Source organism: Mixophyes fleayi, chromosome 4, assembly GCF_038048845.1.
Source record: "Mixophyes fleayi isolate aMixFle1 chromosome 4, aMixFle1.hap1, whole genome shotgun sequence".
Lineage (NCBI taxonomy): Eukaryota > Metazoa > Chordata > Amphibia > Anura > Limnodynastidae > Mixophyes > Mixophyes fleayi.
Genome location: NC_134405.1, coordinates 230414349 through 230438898, shown reverse-complemented (window position 1 = coordinate 230438898; position 24550 = coordinate 230414349). Strand labels below are relative to the sequence as shown.

Sequence of the window (24550 nt, the reverse complement as noted above, 5' to 3'; positions counted from 1 at the left end):
CCCTGACCTTTTGGCCTGTCCCTGACTATTCTGCCTGCTTCGGACCCCTGACCCCGGCCTGCTTCTGACCACCTGCTTCAGTCTTGGCCATCGCCTCCTATTCCAGCTACACTACAGCCGCCATAGATAAACTTTTACTACACAGTACCTGCGAGCACATAAAGCAATATGCGAAAGGCAGCTGCTAAAGAGGAAGACCTCTTACCATCAGTTCTAAAGGTTTATCTTGGTAGCCGTAAGCCCTAACAAGTTTCACTTTAAACACTGCACAGTTTAGCATCACTTCTGGCTTCAATGAACCATGAGAATGGAAAGACATGGGCATGCTATACATTTGTGTGTGTGAAGCTTTGTTTTACATGCCCCTAAGTCCTACAAGTGTGCTTTCCTCATCCCTTTATCACACTGCCGTAATCTTGTGGCACAAACTGAAATCTCATTTCTTCCGCTGCTTCGTAAAAGTAGTGACCTATTCCATACTTTGTAAGGAGCGCTCTTACAGTGCCCGTTGCCATCCTGCTCCATAAACATATTCACCTTGGCAGAAAGAGGATATGGCGCTGCGCCTCTGTGTTTTGCAATTCACAAATGAATCCAAACCTCCAAAGAATCCCATTTTCATTTACTATAAAGTAATACTATCAAATATAATTATAAATGTAAACACTGATGTAGTTATTGAGATTATGGTGCTCTTAGAAAACCAGGGACTATGGTTATTGACCAAGAGAAATATTATCCAGGTTTCCTAATTGAAAAAGGGTCTGTTTTTCTCAAGTTTATCCATAAGCTTCAGCACATACAGTCAGCATCACATTGTTGTGAAACCCAAACAAAAAGAGCTTACCTTGTAGTCATGTATTCTGCTCTATGACCTAAAAGGAACCAAGAAAGCAAGTTTATATAAAATGACAATATGTATTATTATCACAAACATTTATTTATATAGTGACAGCAAATTCTGCAGCGCTTTACAATTGGGATGTGTGTATTGTGTCTTATCCAGGTGTAAGATATCCTGTTACGTAAGCAAAGAAACTGTCTTGTAGCAGAGTTCTTCACCTCTTAGACCTCAGGGACTTTTCCTTTGGTACTCAGGCCGCTAGATCTAAAGATCTTGTAAGACAACATGTATGGAGAAAAGTGCCATATTATTTTCCTACCAAAGAATTGCAAATAAGCCCTAATAGCACATTTATTAATGTTGTTTGCGATTTTTCTCTAGTTTGTGCTTTGTGAGGCCAGAAAACAACTTTGTGACTTCATGATGGCAGCAGTAGTGTTTGTATATTGTCTGAAAATGTGCAAGCAACTGTTCTGAAATCATGTCCCATATTTTATCTTTCTATGTTATTTGTTAATTAATTAATAAAGAGTTTATTTTTTGTTGTGTCCGAAAACTAAGCTTTAATTTCACTTTTCTTTTTGAAAGAAACCTTCCCCTTCCTTTAGTTTTTTCACATCTGACAAAACAAAAAAGTGGAAAAATCTTAATGCAACTGCTCATTTCCCCTTTATATACATAAATGTACACCATTGTATCCAGATTGTGCACATCTATTGTAATAAAATATGCCCACCCTGCTTAATGAAAACAGATGGACATTACGGCTTGTATGTGTTTCCTGTGTTGCTCTATGCTACCACTTACATTTCTTGTGTTGCTCTGGGTAGGCGGCTAGGTCTATAAATATACTATTGGGTACATTCTCAATTAGTGACTGTTTATTCCCAACTAGCAGAACAGTGTGGAACAAGACCCCATTCCGGAGAGTCATTTATTCTATTTCACAAGTGATATCATCCAACCAGTCGGGTGAATTTCTCTAAACAATGAATTCTGCAAGCAGAGCTGAGCAGCAATTTTAATGCAGAATGATGAACATTGACAATTTGACAGTATTTTGATAAATATGAATGTAATTGTAAATCTGTTTGTAATGTTAAAACAATACAATCTCTCTCTCATATATATATATATATATATATATATATATATATATATATATATATATATTGTGGCAAGAGCCCGCTACTGCAGAAGCACACACGAACAACAACTACCTTTTTATGGTGCTTTTTTTAGTGTCAGGATGGTAAATGTTTGACACCGTAAACTTGTACAGCAATCATGGAGACCCTAAACACTAGCTATACATAGTCTAGCTCTCTATATATATTCTACTCCTCCTGATGAAGTTCATTGAATGAACGAAACGCATTGAGCCCCTGCACTACACCTCTGGAGAATACTGGTGAACACTGCTGTACCCTGAGATCTACTCTTAGATTATCCTGCACCTAGCTTCTGTGTGGAGCCTGCTGAGGGACATCTATCATAACAAGGGACACAATTGCAGACCAGTTATTTACAGATAAGCTTATACAAAACATACATATTGTGAGTTTGTATTTTAATGTTTTACTTGATTAAAATGTCTACTTAAAATACTACACCATATGGCCTTCTCATATATTTCCTTCCTATGATGAGCGGATGAGATTGGTGTTGCGGTTGTGATATTATTTAGAACATACTTTGTTTCCGTCGCCAAGGAGATTTGGTTACAGACCTAACTTTGGGATGCCTAAGGAGCCATTATACAGATAAGCGGTTTATTTATATATATCTGGTACGCACGCTATTTCTATATACTGCACGACAATACTATATGTCAATATATGAATCAGCTATTCTCATCCTGCGCATCAGCTTCATGAATTATCTACGGTGCATACATATAGACACCGTTTGGCTATACACCCTCTGGACTATTCTGTGATTATTGTATATACATTGGTTACACACCTGAAGGCGCCGTCCTTCTATATCTGTATTGCTATATATATATACACACACAAGTTACCCCATGCATGATACTCATGCATTCTAGTCAAATCAAGCTACTTAAGGTCTTAAAAAGGTTCTTGTCATGCATTTGGGCCTAGCCCAGGCCTTCTCAGGGGAAGAGCGTTAGTTCCCGACGCAAGCGGCCTTTTTAATGTGTGTTCATGAGGTAAAATTACCTCACGAAAATGACTTTGACCCCTCAACTCGTAAATTTAGCCTTTACTACCCCTCCCACGGGAGGAAGGGGGGATGATGGAAGTTAACTGACTTGACTATTCTAATTTTTTTGTCAAATAATGTCAGTATACCAAATTTCAGGTCAATTGGATGAGCCCTTTCTGAGAAAATAGTTTTTTCCACACACACTAACGCACGCCTCTACACATGTGTGTTCATGAGGTAAAATTACCTCATGAAAATGAGTTTGAGCCCTACCAAATTTCAGCCCTTTTTGAAATTTTTTCCCCACACACACTAAGAATTTAGTAGGTCAGTGTATAACTCTGCCCAGCAGGTGGCGCTGCAGCTTGGGTTTTTTTTTCCACACACAGACGCCACTAAGCAATGATATATATATATATATATATATATATATATATATAGAGAGAGAGAGAGAGAGAGAGAGAGAGAGACATATATATGTATATATATATATATATATATATATATATATATATATATAAATGCACACAAACATACATATATGTTATATATACATACACACACACACATATAAACACGCACGCTAGGATTTGACTGGGCACAATAAGATGTGCGACAAGGAAATAGAGTACCGTAGTTAGAATGCAAATTTGAGCAACCCTATCTGTCAAATAAGTGACATCAGACCGTGGCAGTTTTATTCTCCCAATAATAGAACACAATATTCATAAAGGAAAGCTATAGTAATGTAATAAAATAAGCGTTATATATGCACAAACATGTGGGGACCCCAATTTGCTTGCTTTTTCTGTACTAAAGATATATGACAGTTAAAATATGATTAGCTGCTGTGAGTTACAATACATTTCAGCACATTAAAACAGACAAATAAACCCTTTCAAATGTAGCTAAAGTTTACTATTTAATTTGGCTTTTAATAGACCTGCATGTTTTATTCACCAGGAAGCTAAGTGAAGGAGAACAATTTCCTAATCTTTTTTAGCTATTTTTATACAAGACATGAAAAATCTACTCCACTGATACACCTATCTCGGTCTCAGCTGATGTAACCGAACCGGTGACTAATTCATGTGTATATATGCCTTGGACGTTCAGGTAACAAATCTTTACTATAGGTTCAACAGAATACTACAAACACCTCCTCACAGATTAAATCCATAATCCTTGCTGTGGTTCATTGATCTGTAAGTAAGACTTAATAGGAGACATAATATTAATATCTATATTTGTACTGCTTATCTCATATATGTTTTAAAATAGGTTATAAACATAGATTTGGTGTATTAAGTGAGGACAGTGGCAACAAAGAGGCTAAAAAGGACGGGGTATATTTTATTACCTTGTAGGATTGGATTCTTTATTTTAATTGAAAGATTAAATAAGAACTCCCATACACAGATATAGATAGAGAGATATATATATATATGTTTGTTGTTCCGGGGACTAATCAGTTTTGCAGAGGGTTTGGATAGGCTGTCCATGTTTTTCAACATTACATTAAAATATAGATTATCAATTTAGGCTCGCTACAAAAAAAGTGTATAAACAATAATAATATTAATAATAATAATAATAATAAAGCAATGGGTACATTTATGATGCAGCGTTGTTCACTGTCTTTATATTTAGTACAGGAGCTGCTAAATGATATTGTAATTTTAAAGGCTTTTTTTCTACCACTTATATATTCATTTTTCTATATGGAAAAACCAATCATAGAACAACGCTGAGGTAGACGACTTCAAACAGCACTGCTCGTCGGCTTATATGGAACCTTTATTAGTAACATAGAAATATTATTTATATGTATTGCCTATACAATGTAAACTTTCTATGCCTGATCACACTCCCAGCCTTCAAATCTTTGAACACTCCCTGAAAATCTCTTTATTAGAGCCTACTCTACACCCATCTATACTACCCATACCAGTACACCCTCACTATAATCTCAAACTCCACTCTGAGCCACACTCACCCCTCTAGTCTTGGCACTACCATTTTCTCACTAGGTTGTTTTCACATTCACATTTATCTTGTCTACCTTGTATGTCCATGTTTTATATATGTCCTTTACTCCCCACTGTTCCACACTGCGGAGCACTGTGAACTTACAAAGCAATGACAATAGTAACAGTACTACTAGCATTGTGACAGAAGTGGCAGGACCTGCCTTACCTTTGCCTTCCCCAAGAGTCCTCTGAAGCAGGTCATGTTTAGCCTGTAGTTTTGTGATGAGATTGCTTCCTTCCAGATGTTCCCTGAACTTCTGTACAGAGAGGTAATATGAGGTGTCACAGACATCTTACCCAACACACCAGAACAAGGCTACAGAACACTAGGAGAGGTGTGGATTTCTTACCATGAAGTAGAACTGTTCTGTCTCTTGCTGATTTGCTCTCCGTTTTGCAATGCTGGGTTTGCTCAAGTATGTCTCGGACACTGTGGATTTTACCGACTCAGTGGAGCGACTGTGCTGAAAGCATTCAGACACATCGTAGTCCTCTATAGTGACCATGTCTTGGATGGTCTGGAGAGTGGCTTCTGTGGTTTTCTTTATCTACAAAAGAGTTTCTTCCATAATTTATCTGGGAATTCCAATAAATATTACTGGTACCGGAAATGGAATTCATAATATGGAAGAAAACCAGCACCTTTTTATACTACAGATAGTAAATGAAGATAAAGATCACCTCTCTACAGACCAGACTTTACAGTAAAATACATGTTAGATTTTTTACAGTACTTTAATATTGGGAGTGAACTTGTCCTTTACTACCCATTTGTATGATGCACTGATATTTGGAATGGCTGCATCCCCCCATAGGGACTGTACTTGAATATAGACACTATTTGTGTGAATCCTCTATATTGGTACTATTGTGTGCAGACAGCAAACGCAGCTTGACTTGTAAGATGTGTGTTGTTCACTAGGTTTCTGTGTCTCGTGCTGTATATACTAGAAATGTAGGCTTTTCTGAGCCCAAGGACTTGCAGCAACGTTGTGCAATATCATCATTATGTGCTAAGCATTTGTATTAGCTTAGGACAGTGTTTCCTAACTCTAGTCCTCAAGTACCTCTAACAGTGCAGGTTTTCCAGGTCACAAGTGATATAATTATACCACCTGTAGATCTTTCAAAATGTGTCAGTCAGTAATGATTACACCTGTGCTCCAGCAAAGACCTATGGAAAACAAGCACTGTTAGGGGTACTTGAGGGATAGGGTTGGGAAACACTGGCTTAGGACACTCAACCTTGCTGAGGATAGTGTTGTATAAATAACTTAAAAAAACGTTCCCCTGAAAGGATACCTACGTAAAAGTCAATGTTGAATTTTAGAAGACTGTTATATTTATTGTTATGTGCTTATTTCTATAGAGAATACATTATATACTGTTGAGCATTTATCACTAAATAACCAACTATTTGTAAGTAAGGTTTGGATTGAACAATGACCGAGACATAATGCCCATTGTGAGGTGGTATTGAAGCAAATAGTAATGCAGTACTGGCTGTGTGTTATAAAGTAGCATTACTGCTGTATATAATGCAGCCTGTGGGTGTTTCATGAATTGCCGACTACCGATATCTCCTTATAACATTTTATTACCTCTTCATTTTCTATTTTTAGTGTTGCCAGTCGAGACTGAAGTTGCTGATAGCGAAGAATAAGTTCACCCTGTAATGGTTGCTGAGCACTGACCTGGCAAACCTTAGTTGAGAAAGAAAAAAAAACAGTTAATTCTGAAGTCTCATGTGGACAGTGGTATTTGTACAAAATGTTGAGGAATAGTCCCAAAACAATGAAACTGAGTGCTTCATTGTACTAGTTCATCACAGCTATTATACAAACTTCCTCTATGTCCTGAGCCAGCCGGAGCTGCTAAGGATTTTAGCTTAGGGATTTTTTGTCTTGCTTTTTTGGCATGTTTAATGCAAGCTGTGGCTGCCTAATATCACTCTAATCACAGCACATTTTGTGACATACTTTAGTCACTGTACATATAAACTGTAAACTAGAATACCTACAAAAGGCTTTGACGTAATGAAAGGTCCCTGACACACATACAAAATATGTTACACTTCAATTGACCAATTGTAGCAATAAAAGTTAGACATACTTCCAGGATTTAGTTACAGGTTTTGAGTGTTTTAAGAAGTATTTAGCCCATTTTTAGGGTTATGCCAGGTGAATCCTGATATATCTGGTTTTAGTGCAGAAAATACAGACTTTTTATTTATTAGAGCTAAAAATAAATATATGTGATTCGTTATAATAGGTTTTTGGTATATGTACAAGTCATAAAATATGGGTCTATAATAAACATGAAGTTCATATTATACATTCATTATGTCTGATTTCTCTCTTTCTGACCTCATCACCAAGGTGAGATTGAAACTCAAATTTCATTGGTGGGCAGAAAGCAGTGGGATACATCTCCATAAATCTTTGCTTGTCATTCCTGGGCTCCAAGTTATCGACTGCATTCTCTATGATGTCTAAGCCTTCGTGCCGTGAAGTCTCAAGGTTGTATTCAGCAGAGAGATAGGTTCTCATGGCTCTGTTTAGACTTGCATGGTACCCCAGGTCAGAGCACTGCAAACACAAAAGATGCACAATGCTGAAATCTAAATACTTGCCATCAGACATAAATGGTGATGTTCCGAATACCTGGATGATGATGCAATTCATATCATTAACCATCTACTTTAACTGTATCAAGTAGACAGAATTGTCTTACTGGGATAGAATGTATTTTATCTCTATACCAGTTTACAGTAAAAGGTATACTTCTTCAGAGAAAAGACATTACAACTGTTATAAATAAATATATAAGAATAGAACTAAGCCAAAACATTAGTATGTCAAAACCATTTACTGGGAGAACAAAAAAATCATACACAGAGGAAAAGTGCACAACTTTCTAAAGCATACACAAGTATACATTTACCCAAAAATTATTGTACATCATCAAAGGGAAAGGTGTTGTTGTGGGAGTAATGCAGGATGCACTCCAGCTATCGCCATGTCATATGTAGCAAAGAGCACATTAGATATAGCAAATGGTTTATGACTTGGACTCATGGGGTGGCTATAGAGCTGCCTACTGTCTGTGACGCTGTGAATGCAGTATGACTACTTGTCGAAATCGTGATCTACTGATTACTATGACAAGTACGTGTTCTATACTCATATAAATGCTTGACAGATCACAGACAGTGGGAGAGAGAGAACAAGAAATGATGTTTCATGTAAGACTAAATGGCATGAATACAGGTGTATTTACAATAAATGGGGGTAGGTGAATAAGAAAAAAATATAATTGTATCACTGATTTTTGTTTGCTCACATCTTGAATATGAGGTAAAGAAAATATTATGGGGAAGTGGATTCAACAACTCTACTAGCAGTTTGAAAAACAAAATCCCAATCAGGAGAGAGGATCCCTTTTTCTGAACCAATAGAGGTAGCATGGGACCCACTGGACCAGAGAATGAGAGGAGAGGTAAGTGTTTAATGACTGAATTTCCATCTCTACTGGTTTCCACATTTATGCTTCTGGGGCTAATGCAGCAACTGGATCAATAGTCTTGGAAGAAAAGGTTGGTTTTGCAGCTTTACTAAACAAGGCTAATTTAATAACAAATAGCACAACTGAGATGTAATCCATACCAATAAATCACATTTTAGTTTTAATCAATCTAGTGCTAATTATGCTAGTTTTCTATTTGCCGAATAATAAAATCTGTGCTTGCTTTGCATTTTGTGGTCAGGACGGGCAGACAGATAGAAAGTGGTCACATGTACTATAAATGGCAAACAACACTGGATTTGCTAATACAGTCATTGGATGGCCATTTTGTCCATCGGCCGTCACTTTGGTGACAAATAGAGAGCAAGGTTGGGCCAATTTTGTCAAACGTTTGCCTAGCTTTCATCTAATAAACACAGATTTCTGTTATCAAATATGTATTTAGAGGCTGCTTCTTCCAATTTCTGAAAAAGACAGTATAACTGCTGCCAAGATAGAAGCAAACAGATGCCTGTTTGCCAATGTCATTCCTGAATTCAAAGTCTACAGTAGTATGATTTGTTTACTGCTGCCACTGTTCAATAAGCCCAGCTCAATAAGTTTATGGTCATTGGCAAACTCACAGATATAAATAAAGTGCACAAAAGCCTGTAAAAACGCCATCAGTTAATTAATAACACTAGAGCCATTTATAAATGACCACGGAAATATTTAGTGTTATGTGAGACATGCTCAATTGCTCCTGTGCTGACAGTTTAACGTCACACAGAAGTGACTAAGCACCGAAGATGCTGCCTGCAACATTTTCCAAGTGTGAACGCTGTTGTGTGGTAAGACATAGAGGTTGGTGTTCCTTTAACAGCTAAAACAAAACAATAATGCAGAAATCATATGATGCACAAACAAGTGTAAAGGCAGAAGTACGGTTGTTCAATCTGTGATGTCACGTGAAGTCATTTAAAAAGCATAGTTGATGTCCACCTCATAATCACACACCAGCATCTTGTGCTTTGGTGGAAATCTAGGTGCACGTGAGCCCAGAGCTAGATACTCGCTGTCAAAGGTACATTTTGCATCTAGTAACTGGCCTCTGCTGTCAGCTGCACTTGTGGGAGAGGCCAACTGTGCAGCTTCAAATGATATGAGTTACAGCCACAAGAAATGACTGTTTAATCACAGCGGTACAGGATTCTGCCTAACACACACAGATCAAATATGTGTCATGAACATTTTCTTGGTGTATGGGAATAGTTGTGGCTTTATGCACCACTATCATAATTTAGTTTTCCATGTTCCACATTAAAAACCCTTAAAAAGTAAAAGTACAATCTGAAAAAAATGTAGTAAATGCATACAAATAATAATTAAAAAACATAACACTATTAACACATGAGTGTAACAAATGTATATAAATTGTTGTATCAAGGGTTTGTGTGAGGCTATCAGTAATGTGTCTATGATGCATCCAAGTGGGTGGGTGTGAACACACTCAGTGGTTTACCACACTGTCTTTGTAGTGGTGAATTTCTGCACCTATTATCAGTATTTGCTACACACAAAGGAAACAGTTGTTCCAGTGTGAGAATTGGCTGTAAAAAAGTGGTTTACCACAATTTTACATGAAGCCACTGCTGTGATGTGATAAGGAAGAGCAGAATATTGAACAGTAACTACCTTACACAGCTACTGAAAAGAGAATACCCGAGATCCACCCAAATCATGCCCCATCATGATTTTCACCGGGTGAAAATCAGGACAGTTTCAGGAAAATCAGGACTTGCACACAACTTTATCTCATATTTTTAGTTCTGATACTCTCCTGAAACATACATTTGTCAACTTGTATTTGAGGTTAACTTGTCCTTTTGTAGCAGACATAAGTAGATTCCAGCAACAATTAATTTTCCAGTTAGAATACATTAGGTGAATTCTATGGTCTGACTGATAATGCAGCAGAAATGGGAAGGATGAGAGCGAATTCCTAAGATGGGGACATGTATTAAGTCACATAGTTGGATAGGGCCACTCAGAAAAGAAAAATAAGTCTATCCATCTGCATGGCAGTAAACATTGTTCACAGTCAGTATTCTATAGTTACATCCTTTCAGTGATTGGTGTAGGATGAGGATTACTATAAGGTCATCAAACTGATGTACATCATCACTAGTGGCGGACAGGATTAGAGGGCGTCAATATAAGAATTAGGATTGTATATAACATCCCTTAATGATTTGTGGGAAGAAAGCCATAGAGTGTGGCTATAAGTAGATCTGATGATTTAAGGCTTTGGGCCAAGATACAGAAATAATATTGAAGGTTAAAATGAAAAGAAAGACAAATTATATTGGTAATGGACCTCAGTACTGCTAGTTACAAATATATTACTTTATACACAGACACTCTTGCACTTTATATAGGCTTACAATGATTAATTAATATATGCTAATATGTTAACATACAAGGCCGTCAACAAAATTGCACAGACATACATTTCCTCACTTGTCTCAAAATATCTCCCAACTCGACACCTCCGTTCTGCACAAGATCTGTGTCTCTCTTCCACTCTCATCACATCCTCCCATTCTTGGTTACATAACTTTTTTCGTAGTGCACCCACTTTGTGGAATTCCGTCCCTCGGCCAGTAAGACTTTCCTCTAGTCTCCAAACCTTCAAGCGTTCTCTGAAAACCCACCTCTTCAGACAAGCTTATGATATTCCTCAACCACCCTCTTAATCTCCCTAGGTTACCCTATTAACACCCCCTACACAGCTAACACAAGACAACAACCCTCTGACCAACACTGCAACACACACAGCCCACTCAATACTTTTACCTTTGCATTCTAGCTGGTCCAGTGTGCAATATGATGTAGCACATGCCCTTGTGTTTCAAACTCACATTGTCCTATAGATTGTAAGCTTATAAGCAGGGTTCTCTTACCTCTGTCTGTTTGTATTACCCAGTATTGTCTTATTAATGTTTGTTCCCAATTGTAAAGCGCTACGGAATCTGCTGGCGCTATATAAAAACATGTTGATGATGATATTTATAAAGTCCTGCAGATAATATTTCTGTAAAACTTTCAAATATTCCAATTTTTCTAATTGGGACACTTGGAGAAGGGGGCGTAATCATATCACGGAAAGAGCATGGTCCTAGCCCCATCCCAAAAACACCACTACACTGCCACGCACATCTTTGGCAGGAGTGCCAGGCACCCATTCTCCACTTTGCGTTCAGCAAGACGTACCTACCAATACTGCAGCAGTCAAGACAGTCCCCCTAAATCGAGTGGAGCAAGGTTCTGACGTCATCACTTCAGTGATCATTAGTGTGCTTAGTATAAGGAACAATGCATCCCCTGCTTCAAATGATTACATATATTAAGTCACTTCAGAGATCTGTGAACTGTATTAAACCATTCCGGCAAAGGCCATGTGCCTTAACATATTCATGGAACTCCTCAGTGACTTTTAATATTCTTAGAATATACAGTAGGGTGTACACTATGCCATATATAAACCTTTTATTTGGTCAAACAACTCCACTGTGACTAATAACACCCTCATAATTTACAATAGGGGGTATATTGACCAATAAATAAACCACGATCAGTTATTATTATGCAGCTGTAAAACAATTTCAGCATTCGTAAGTAAAATGGATTTAACTACCATATGAAGCAAAAGGTAAAAATGAAGGACTTCCATTGTTGTAATGTGTCCTGTATAACTTATTTTGGCCTAATGCATGCATCCTTTATACATACCAAACATGTAGCATACCCCCCAATGTTCTCTCAATCCAACTAAACCACTCCACAAAACCGTGTGGCCATGCCTCCAACTCGCAAAGCCACGCCACTTTTAAAGCAGGATTTGGTAATGTCCAGGGAAAACCATAACTGTTGCAGGTTATACTATATGGTAATTGATTCATATTGTACAGCAGGAGATACAATATCTCATCAAAGTGCACATGCTTACACAATTTGAAAAACAAATAAAAAAAAAAAAGCAAAAAAAGCCAGAAAACTTACATCAATTAAATCTGAAAGGTCATGGATGTAATATTTGAAAACAGAAGCATTTGTTGCCTCCAGTGTTAATAAATATTCGTTCCGTGCTTTTATGGACTTCAATTTATTCTCCGAGTATTTGGCTTGACGCTGTAGATAAAACAGAGGGATTATTAAGTAAAATGCAGAGAATATGTTTATAATTTTATATAATGCATGATGCTCAGAAAATAATCCACAATACACAAGATGGGCAAATTTCTGTAAAATTAAGAATCTAGCTAGACAACTGGATGAGCCAGCTGGACGAGAAACCAGAAAATAAGTTGGACCCACTGAAAAGCATCGTGGATTATGGAGTTGTCTGGCCAACTTACCTTCTCCTTCATTTTCTCTATTTTTTTGACTGAGCTCCGTCTTTGGTGTTTATCCTCCAGCCGTAAATGGAAGACTGGGTCAGACCTTCCAATTTGTTTCTCCTCTTGTTTTTCAGCTTCCTTCAGCTTAAACTCTGCATTGATACTCTCTGCATGATACATGTGGTATGTTTTCATGACCTGCAGGAGAAATGTGTACATTATATAACCCGCTGATATCAGACATGGATTTCAAAGCAAAACCGTATCTATTTAGAGTTCACATATTTGAAATTGCAGGATCCCATTTCTTTGATAATTATGGTGTAGTTTGGCTCATACTGTAGGTATCCCTCAACGATCTCTTCAATAGAACACAGGGAACAAAACTATTTCAGGAAGCGACCTTACATTTTTACAGCTCTGGGCACTACTGTCTCCATACCCACCATATACTGGAGCCTCTGATGAGCCCTTCTGCACATAATAATCCACCCATGATAACATTTACCTCTAGCACCCTGTTTCATGATTTGCATATACTTTCTGGATTGAAATTCCTGCCTTTCAAGTATGAGGTATCTACATCTGCTCCAGTATCAATGGTCAGTCAAGTCATTTCAGACCTTTCTGGCAGCAAAGAGCAGAGAGTGTATGAACCAAGAAACAACTGCTGATGGTTAAGAAGGTTGGTAAATATAGTTTGACAATGCTGACATCTAATAGTATATTGTCCATCTGTGCTAACAGTGGCACATTACGTCTGGTTGGATCAACCAAAGCATAGAATGACTGAATAATTTAAATATGGGTGAACACGTATGGACAGACCAAATAGTCCTGGGCACTCAGCAGCCAAATAAGACCATGCATGGGTACCTTCAGTTAAACTAAAATGTTTCCCACTTATATAGTTATGTTAGTATTAAATTAATAAAGTGCACGTACTCGCTCAAACTAACAATCTTAAAATATTTATAAAGGAAAAATATATCTGATTTCTAAATAAATGTTGTATAAATATTCAATATAACATATGGGAATATCCTGAACCCAGAACTTTTATTATTTCTGTATATTTGCTTGCATTGAGTGGCAGCTGTTGATTGATAAACCTAAAAGATCTAGGGCTGATTCATTAAGGATCTTAACTTGAGAAACTTCTTATTTCAGTCTCCTGGACAAAACCATGTTACAATGCAAGGGGTGCAAAGTAGTTTTCTGTTTTGCACATAAGTTAAATAAGTTTAATCCATGTGGCACACAAATACTTGATAGCTTATTTGTTCACTGAAATTTAAAGTTGATATTTCTGTGCAACATGAAAAAACAGTCAGCATTTAACTTATATGCAGAACAGAACACTAATTTGCACCCCTTGCATTGTAACATGGTTCTGTCCAGGAGACCGAAATAAGAAGTTTCTTAAGTTAAGATCCTTAATGAATCAGGCCCCAAATTCCCATTGTGAAAAAAATATGTTACAATACAAGGTGTCTTACTAGGAGAGGAATGTACCTGTTTGCAGGTATAAACTATTGTGTTCTTTTTGACATTCTGAGTGTCGGGGCCTGGGAGTGAAGGAAGTGTCTGACACCAGGACCCCCATTTCCTAATGACTGGCCACAGTGGCAACATGACATTTCCCGACCAATCACAGAAGTAGAAGTCAGTAGATTAGGGAGTGCTTGGACAAGACAGGCCATAGAGGGACAACAGAAGTGCTCTCTGCTGCTATTTGAACAACTGTTTGCAGTAAGATACTATCAGAACTATCCTGTATCATGAGTCTGCCTCATGTGACATTTTAAAGGCAGTACTCTGGAACATTAAAGAAAATAATGTTGGTGGTGTCCATTGTATTTATTCAACTGCACTATCCATTATTTGCATTGGAAAAAACAGAACCATCCTCCATTCATTTTGCTATTTGGAGATATCTTCAGAGATGAAAAATGACAGTGCTGAAAAAAGGTCTAGAAACATATCATTTACTTTATTTTACACAGCTGCTGATTCTACACAATGAAGCTCACAGCTGCTGATAACTACAAAAGCATACATGTGTAGCTGCTACAAGTCTAATTCCCCTCACCGAGTAATAACCTTCTCATAATGTAAGAAAATATGAAACAAAACAATAAAGAAAAAAGTAAAAGGCACTTGAACAAGCATTATGCTTTATCAACCACCTTTCAAAAACACAAAGGCAGGGAAAGAAAAGAGTGGATATGAATGCATCCTATTGAGTAGTGACCATTTACATCAAAGTCCAGGGCACACACAGCTCTGGGGTATCCCCATGCAACAAGTCTGAGCTACGCATCTCCAGAAACAGGGATATAACCACGTTTTTACATAACATAAATAAACAAACAAATCATTGTCTCAGTGCAAGTTATTGTTGAGTCTTAGTTCACATTGATATAAAACCTATTTTACTTGTGTGGAATAATACTTATAGGTAAAAATAATATTATATGTTTGCTGGTGATTTTTTTTAAAAGCAACTCATTAAAACTAATAAAAAGAAGTATTTCTTCAGATTATTAAAAAAATGTCCATTTGGAGTAATAAATAATAATATAAACTGTGCACACTCGTGAGTAGTTTGGAGACTTATATGGACATTGCTTTAACAGCTAGTAATAAAGACTTGTGTGATTACATATATGTGAGGCACCACTGTACTTCAGAGAACATCTGTATATTGTGTATGAAAGAAAAAAAAAAAAAAGAGGAGAATTATATTATATTATTGTAAAATAACAGAAGGTTCTTGTATTCATTATGTAATTGCATTTTTCCACAGGGATTTTTTTTTTTTTAAAAAAGTGTGTAAAATGTATAAAGGGTTGGGATCCTTTTAATAAATATGTATTATACTGTATTATTACAGTATTTTAGATGCTGTTCAGTCCTGGCACAACAGATCATATGTTGAAAACAGCTGGCATGGGAGAACACAAGTAAGTGGACCATGGTGCTATGTCACTACTATATGTTTATAACAACAACTTTTTATATAAAAGTATGCTAAGTTGGCAATCCATGATGTGCTACCAGTGGTGTCCTCCTGCATTAAATGAAGACTATAACCTCTATTTCACACAAATTTACTGAAGCCTCCTAAACTACTGTTTCTATGGTTTAGTGATGAACGGATTTCATAAAAATGTAGGTTCACTGCACATTATAGTATGGAGTACACTAATCACAGCACTGAAGGAAGTCCTCCTACCTACCTCTCAGTGCCAGGCCTCATCTGCATTCTACCCTCCAGGCCCATGCCTACGCTACCCTGATACATGCCAAGTTAGACATATTTTGAAGGATAAGCAATATATCCTTCTCCCAGACCTATGAAACAATGATCTTAAGGCTCCATTTTGTTCGGCCTTGTGTGTCTGGTCCCCCCCTAACCAGATAATCTATTTTGGAAGGAGTGAGCTTTTATTTATTCTGGGTGGAGGAGTAGATGGGATCAGAGAGAACAAGATGAACATTTAATAAGTAACTAGTATTCGCTAACAATTGTTATATAATAAGGCAATATGATGAATAACAGTGAGTAAGCTCTCTCGAGCAGTGTCCTCTCTACCTCCGTCTCACATCCCCACCTTCTTCGTTAACCTAGTATGTCCTTGAAGAGTAGGTGAACATTAGGTTCCCTTCATTGATTTATTAGCATTTAACAGAGAAGTGAATGACAATCAATAGCTGTAGACAGTAAATAAATAATGTCTTATGAGGGACACATATTCAAGAAGAGCTCAGGTCAAGGCATTCTTGTAGACTGTAATGGTTATGATCCAGCATATTCTAACAATTTCCTATAATACTGTATAACAATGTAACAAGATCCGTTTGTGCAGGATAATCACAATGCACATAGTGAGTGGTTAGTATGATCCATGACGGTTCACAATCCCAGACATGCATTTTCTGTTTTGGAGGGCACACAGCCATAGGGAAAAAGCTTTCCTTCGTTATTCAGTCATAGGATTGGTTTTAGGCTACAGAGAAATAGTTCTACTGTATATGCACAGAAGACACAAGATGATGTCAGCACTATCATATCAATAAAGTTATTTCAGAAGGTGACCTGTATTTTAAATTAGACATCGAAAAAAATAATATGAAGCCTGAGTACAGACACGTAGCACTGAATGTGAATGAATCGAATAATACTGACCTTCACATATGCTACAAAATGGATAGGCGGCTAGTAAAAATAAATCAATCTGTTCTTGCCCTGATCACTGGCCCTACATTTGTTATTGATGGTGAGTAGGCAGGCGTTTGTTTCATGAACTCATGCATATAAATAAATGGTGATAATTATGATGATGATGATATGGTGCTTTGATTTGAATCAAACCCATGATGCCAGGACTGTGAGACAGCAATGCTAACCATTGTGCCACCATGCCACCCATATGTACAGTTCCTAATGGACCCACAATAGTAGGCACCAAGTGACTATCTGGCAGCAACTCCTAAAACTGTAATGTGGGCATCCACCTATTTATGTTGGAGGTGGATGAATAGGCAAATAAAGTGCAACGCGGAGGCATTTTGCTACATAATTTTTACAACTGTGACATTACTGGTACATTAGTTCAGAACCATGTTCATACATATCACCTTTCTAAATAGCTAAAGATTAGGGTAAACAGATTAAATTTGGCTTGAATTCCAATACACATGAGTGCACTTTTATGTTAATGTGTACGAAAATCAGTGACGCTTAACCTTTTAATAGCTGGGACCCCAAATGTCAGTTGTTATGCTTTCTCTAGTATCACTCTAGGACCCCAAGAGGGAAAGTTCCCCAAAAAAGTATAGCATATGTGACAATTATGGGACACCAACTGTGGTCCCAAGTGATAGGGTGCACACCTCTAGTTTATAACCAACACTTAAGCTGGGTACACACTACAGAAAATTTCTCCCGATGCGATCTCGTTAATGATTATACCAACGACTGAAAGTCCCCATCAGCATGGCGATTCATGTGTACACACTATACACGATTTTACAAGATTTACCTTCAGATCTGAGCTCTTCATCTGCTAGTCTGGATGCATACACACTGTAGAATTGGCATGACATTGTTCCATCATTTAAAAAGATATTTAGTCTGTTTATATAATTAAACGATACAATGTGCTTTGGAATGATAAAACATGATCATTGAAGAGTACACACTAATGTGATATCAGACCTAATGGTGAAAAACCTGTAGTGTATACCCAGTCTTACAAAGACTTAGGCTGGGTACACACTACAAAAACTTTCGACCAATTTGTTATCGCTAACGATTTTACAAACGGCTGAAGCTCCTATCAGTCTGACAATTCATGTATACGCACTATACACAATTTAGCTTCAGATCTGTGCTCTTCATCTGCTCCAAGAGCAGTGTAGTTGGTCATTCGTGTCACATTGATTTACACACAAAATAAACTTTGACTTTGCTACAATGTCATTATAAATTTCATTAGCATCTGTGAGTCTGGGAAAAAAAAAATTCAGTCTCAGAACGAACGGATGAATTATTCCACCTACAGCACTCTCTACATTTAACAACACAGACACAGTGACTGGTTCCTACTCGCTTTTTTGGCCGAGAGTCCTGTGAGTGCATAGAGACTGCAGGATCGGAAAGCAGTTGGAACGGGACTTTTAGTTCGACCGACCAATCAAATTAAACAATGATCAGTACTTTGGAACAACGATTGTTTATTGTGTAAGTATACACACTAATGCGATATCAGGACGAACGATCGTTTATCGGGTGATTGGCCCGTTAACTGGCCGAAAACACTGTAGTGTGTACCCAGCGTAAAACTTGGAAATATACACAGTATATTAGACAAAATATATAGCTGTTAGGCAGACAGTTTCGGGAACAAGATAAATGTACTCAAATATCTATGAGTCAGAGTTAAAAGATGGACAATTTGGAAGAAAGGAGTATAAAGGTGATTTGGAGGTAGAAAAGTCAGATGGAAGCTATGCACTTTTACAGCCATTTAAAAGAGGACCTGCACTTTCACAGTACAGCACAAACAGCCTGTAACAACATAAAACAAAGACAACACAATAGCATGCTAACTGATAACGTGCCAATCCCTTGCTCCCCGCCAGTGAGAAGTGCAGGTATGGGCCAGAGAGCTGCTCTGTATACTATAAATAAATTGAGCACACGTTCTATCTACCAGCTCCAGAGCCCAAGTGAGAAGAGGTGAGGATACATGTTTTTAGTGGTACAGGAATTGAACAGCCTATACAACAAGAGGACGTGTCACAGAAATGACAGGTCATTTAACTATTCCACACAAAATGTGACACACTGTATGATTATGAAACATATTCACAATAAATACTCTCAAAATCAGTCAAGACGGATGTTTTATGTGATGCTACAGAAAATGGAGAAGCCAGTGTGCACATTCTAGACAGCTTAACCTGCTTGTTAAATAAAACCACTTCCATAAAACATGGAACCAAAACTTTCTATAAAATTTACAGATTTTTCCCATATAATCAATTACTATTGCAGACAGTCATGTTTTTTATAAGGCATGCTATTTTGGTGTGTGTTTTGAGAGGCGATAAAATCTGGATTATGCTTGTGTGCCTATACCTCCGAATGTTTAATGGAAGAATATGCTTCTGTCCTCACTATACACATAGAAAACTCTTTACTTAGGACAATATGCAATGCAGATCAAGGGTAGCCAAGACCTGATAATAATATCAATATTTTTAAGGTCAAATTTAAATTAAATTCACATCAACTATAAGGCCAAATCAACATACAAATGTTTTACTGATTGGAGTGCAGAGATTTTCTTTTTCTATTGCACTGCAGAACTAAGTAGTTTTTAGTGTTGATGATATTTGTAGACTTGGCCAGTGTGATTAATAGGATCAGGGAGCTACCACTGTAAGTACACAAATATAAGTACATGATATTACTGTTGAGTAAAACTTGTGATCACTTCTCAGAATAAACAAGCCTGGGAAATGACTGCTGGAATGGTACCAAATGCCTCTTTCTGTTTCATATGACAAACAGTCTGCAGGCAACACAAGGATTTAAAAGGAATGTGATTTACAAATGCAGAGGCACCAGCTGGTGCGCTGTCAGGAATAGCTGCACAAATACATGGATTAAATATATTAGCATGGATGTTTATACTGGAGGCCGACATGCATTTTATACAAACATATATATTAAATAGGTATGTATCAAATCCATATTTAAGGATGTTGTCAAATACCCAATATTTTCACAAAAAGTCTGAGCGAATACCAAAATGATACATTTTATCTGTAATTAAAATATCTAAATATTACTAGAGCCTTAGGGGTTTTTCCCACCTCTCCAATTTTATTGCACTTTTCATATGCTAATAAATGCATGAGCAGCAAATTAAAAATAAGTCAAATGAGTCAATATGCAGATCCGGACAATGTGTTCTAAAAATGTAACGTTGCATTTAAAATTTTATAACGCAGAATGCCCAATATCTCACACATTAACGCACAAACAGTACAAGAGTTTGTATTTGCAAAAGATCAATGCATGAAAAATGCATCTAAAAGCGCCACATTTGTTTTCATGCCTTTGTACCTAGTTTCCGTCAGCCAAATCTTTAACAGACTCTTGGGTTTGTAGTATTCTTAACACTGTTATAGTATGGTGTTTATAAACGTCTGTCTATAGATAGGCGAATCCTGCTTTTCTACAATCACTCTATGTCTGGACCCTGGCTGTCTCTTTTGGTTCTTTTCTGGCAGGTGACCTCTACACACACTGCTCACATATGAACATTGTTTGTAAAATACAGAAATATCAGGCTACTTCTGCCTCTAGAACTCCATGAGACCTGGAGTAAGGTTCATTCAATTAATATCCCTTCTATAATATTAGACATTTTAGGTAATTCTCTAGGATTGCTCCAAGTTTGTATAAAAGGCATAGGAAAATTTATTAAAAAGCAATTTTTGTAATTGTCTTTTGTCTACCCCCAAAAAGGTTACCAAAAGAATCTTCTAAATGTCTCGAGAAAACAAAGCACTATTTTCTACTAGTTATTACTAGTGAAACCAATGCAATGTATAGTCTTTAACCCCTTGAATAACACAGGGCCTGATTTATTAAGGATCTTAAATGAAGAGGTATCTTATTTCAATCTCCTGGACAAAACCATGTTACAATGCAAGGGGTGCAAATTAGTATTCTGTTTTGCACATAAGTTAAATACTGACTGTTTTTTCATGTAGCACACAAATACTTGATAGCTTATTTGTACACTGAAATTTAAAGTTGATATTTGTGTGCTACATGAAAAAACAGTCAGTATTTAACGTATGTGCAAAACATAAAACTAGTTTGCACCCCTTGCATTGTAACATGGTTTTGTCCAGGAGAGTGAAATAAGATACCTCTTCATTTAAGATCCTTAATGAATCAGGTCCACAGTCTTTAAAGGAGTAAACATAAAACCTAGTCTATTTTTACAGATTCCATGATGCCTCAACTAAGCTTTAAATATGATTTTAGTGATGACATATATAACTTAGGACAAGAGAAAACAATAGCTATATTCCTGCCCTAAATATGCGATTGTTTACTGCTTAGGGTTTATGGATGGTTGAGAAACTGGAGCACTATAAGAGGTGACATATCACCTTAAAAATAATGCTAAAAAAAGCTCTTTTTATTTATTTTTTATTTACAGTAAAAAAAGGTGGTTTTTAATGATGTATTGCAGAGAAGGTCTGTAAAGCCTAGCACTACTGACACAAGGTACAGTTGTCTTTCCTTCCTCTGCCTCTCCTTTTGTTTGGAATTTCCACCTTGATGCTTTTGGGGGCTCTACCGCCTATATTGCCTTCCTCTTGTGATTGTTTTATTCTCTGCACTTCCTGATCACACGGTACACCATGCCATGCATCAAGTCATCATACACAGGGGCAGTTCTCGAACTGTAAAAGGTAAATGATAGCTGGGCAAGGGGGTTTATGGTCTAAGATATTAACATTTCTTCACTTCTTACAAAGAAGATATGAATTATACCAGACACACACACTAAAAGAACTGTGCTCTTCTGTGATATTTTATTTGGTTTTGCTGATGCGCATTTCTGTAGCTGTTATTTTTACCCATTTAGAAGTGAGAGATGTTTTATGCTGTAGAAAAGATAATATCCTTGCAGATGTGGTGCTTACCGTATACAGCTCATTAAGGACTTTCATTAGATCCTCGTGGAGCTGAAAGGCAATTTCTTTGCTCTGTAATGACATAAAAGAAAGTGCTGTAAGATACATGCATACAGACTTTTCACATTTTTACATTTTCGTATCCATAAAACAAATATTGAAACTATTAAAACGAAAATGTTACTCAAGCAGTTGACTAAAATTGAGCAGAGAGGGATATAACAAAAAACAACATATCAGTAATATAAAACAATCAATAAAAACAAAATATAAAAACAAACACTGTAACATAACAAACACCAGAAGCATAGTTGAACCGACAGTCAATCAATGATGAATAAGGTTCGTACACACGGGAGTTCACAAACAACACCTCTTGAAAGCACAACCAAAGCCTTGTACACAGTCCTTATATTCATTAGAGCGTGAGAAGCGAAATCCCAGAGTCCCCATTTCTAAGCTTGTGTGCAGGCCCAGATTTGAGGGCATAGAGTGGCACCCTGCTCAGTTTATTCTCTTTGTTTTTTAATGGCCATCCAGGTTTATGTGTGGTGAATGGCGGCAGGGGAAATGGGTAAGAGGGTATTTGCTGATGATGACTGCAGTGATAACATGTGCCACTGTTTATTATTGCTGTGCGATCACTGACAAATCAGAATAGGCAAACCTACACATCATCATCATCATCATTTATTTATATAGCGCCACTAATTCCGCAGCGCTGTACAGAGAACTCATTCACATCAGTCCCTGCCCCATTGGAGCTTACAGTCTAAATTCCCTAATATGGACACACACTCACACAGACAGACAAAGAGGGAGATTGACAGACAGACAGAGACTAGGGTAAATTTTTTGATAGCAGCCAATTAACCTACTAGTATGTTTTTGGAGTGTGGGAGGAAACTGGAGCACCCGGAGGAAACCCACGCAAACACAGGGAGAACATACAAACTACACACAGATAAGGCCATGGTCGGGAATCAAACTCATGACCCCAGTGCTGTGAGGCGGAAGTGCTAACCACTAGGCTACTGTGCTGCCCAACCACATCCACTTGTCCTATTCTCTATTGGCCAGTAAAGGTGTTATAGTGTCTACACTTATAAAATGCAGCTGCCGTCTTAAAGAAGAAATTGCAACACTGTTAATCAGGAAAAAAAATCATGATCTTTAAATAATTATTTATTACACTAACATAATTTAGTTACATGTATTTAAATAATGTTCATTTTATGCATAATGTATTTATTTAGAACATATATAATCAACATTGATTTATTTTAAAAATATCTTTAATAATATGTAATAATTTATTTTAATCACATACAGACTCCAATGACATAAATGCTCTGCTTAAAGTCACAAACACTAATATTCTGCACCAAATCCCAATGTGTGAAATTTCGGCAAGGCAATCTTCAAGCTTTTGTTTCCCATTCTGTGCAGTGCCATTCAGCAGTGTGTATGTAAATTGCAATTTGCTACTTGGTGTAGTTGTGTTAGGGCTGGAAATACTTAAAGACAAATCTGAAAACGAAATGTGTGGCCAGATGAGGAATGTTTTGTTGAACAGTTTTGAACATTTCGCTCACCTCTGTATTGTACCAACCAAGTGTCCTGAGAATGACGATTTGTCCATGATAATGCCGTTCTTGGATTTGCTTATGTTTTAACAACTAAGTCACGTATCGACTTACTTTCCTGGTTTTATATAGTGGATGACATGTCTTAAGGTCATTTATTAAACATAAAATAGGTGAGGTGCAATACATTTCTATTCCTCATAATCCATGTGTGTATAAGGAGTATACCCACATTCTGATGTTTGGACAGTCCGTGTGAATATGCTCTGTGGAACCCTCTGCCAGGTCCAGCCGGAAATGCTTATAGTGTTAAGAGTAAAAATATCATACATCTTACTAACACTTTATACCATCCCTACATTCATTTTAACTTTTTAATTTTTTCCATAACTACTACTCTATTTAGCCTTTATGTCTTAAAATAATTCTGAGAGTGAGGGAATATTAAGGCTGTCACTTTTGTGTGTTTTATTATAATGGTTGAAATGAAACATATAAAGTGCACCTGGAATATAAAAGGGAGAGAAATGCTTTGTACCCCGCTGTTAACCATGGAATGCCTACAGTAAATGCACTTTCTCTAGCTCTTTAATATACTTGAAATAATCTTGTCTCATAAAGGAAATCTAATTTTTGCATCAGTATGTCTAGCCCGATTTCAGCAGGGAACACTGAAACCACTCAGCTCCTCCCTTCCGAAGCTGATACATCCCTGCAGGTAATGCTATCTTTGCCCAAAAATACATGCAATTACCCGCAAAAATAGCTGCAATTGTAGAACCA

General features: G+C 37.1%; 1 protein-coding gene and 1 pseudogene across 5 annotated transcripts in view; both read right to left on the bottom strand.

Moving 5' to 3' along the window:
- LOC142150801 (uncharacterized) overlaps nt 1-24550 on the bottom strand; it is a 712033-nt pseudogene that overhangs the window by 551834 nt on the left and 135649 nt on the right.
- SRGAP1 (SLIT-ROBO Rho GTPase activating protein 1) overlaps nt 1-24550 on the bottom strand; it is a 132900-nt gene that overhangs the window by 38318 nt on the left and 70032 nt on the right. For all 5 annotated transcript variants that reach the window (XM_075209433.1, XM_075209429.1, XM_075209430.1 and 2 more), the window contains exons 4-11: nt 22191-22253; nt 12966-13145; nt 12610-12738; nt 7410-7631; nt 6645-6746; nt 5394-5591; nt 5210-5300; nt 848-875 (exon numbers count right to left, since the gene is read on the bottom strand). In XM_075209433.1, coding sequence (XP_075065534.1) covers nt 848-875; nt 5210-5300; nt 5394-5591; nt 6645-6746; nt 7410-7631; nt 12610-12738; nt 12966-13145; nt 22191-22253 — 1013 coding nt within the window. The remainder of the gene's footprint in view (nt 1-847; nt 876-5209; nt 5301-5393; nt 5592-6644; nt 6747-7409; nt 7632-12609; nt 12739-12965; nt 13146-22190; nt 22254-24550) is intronic.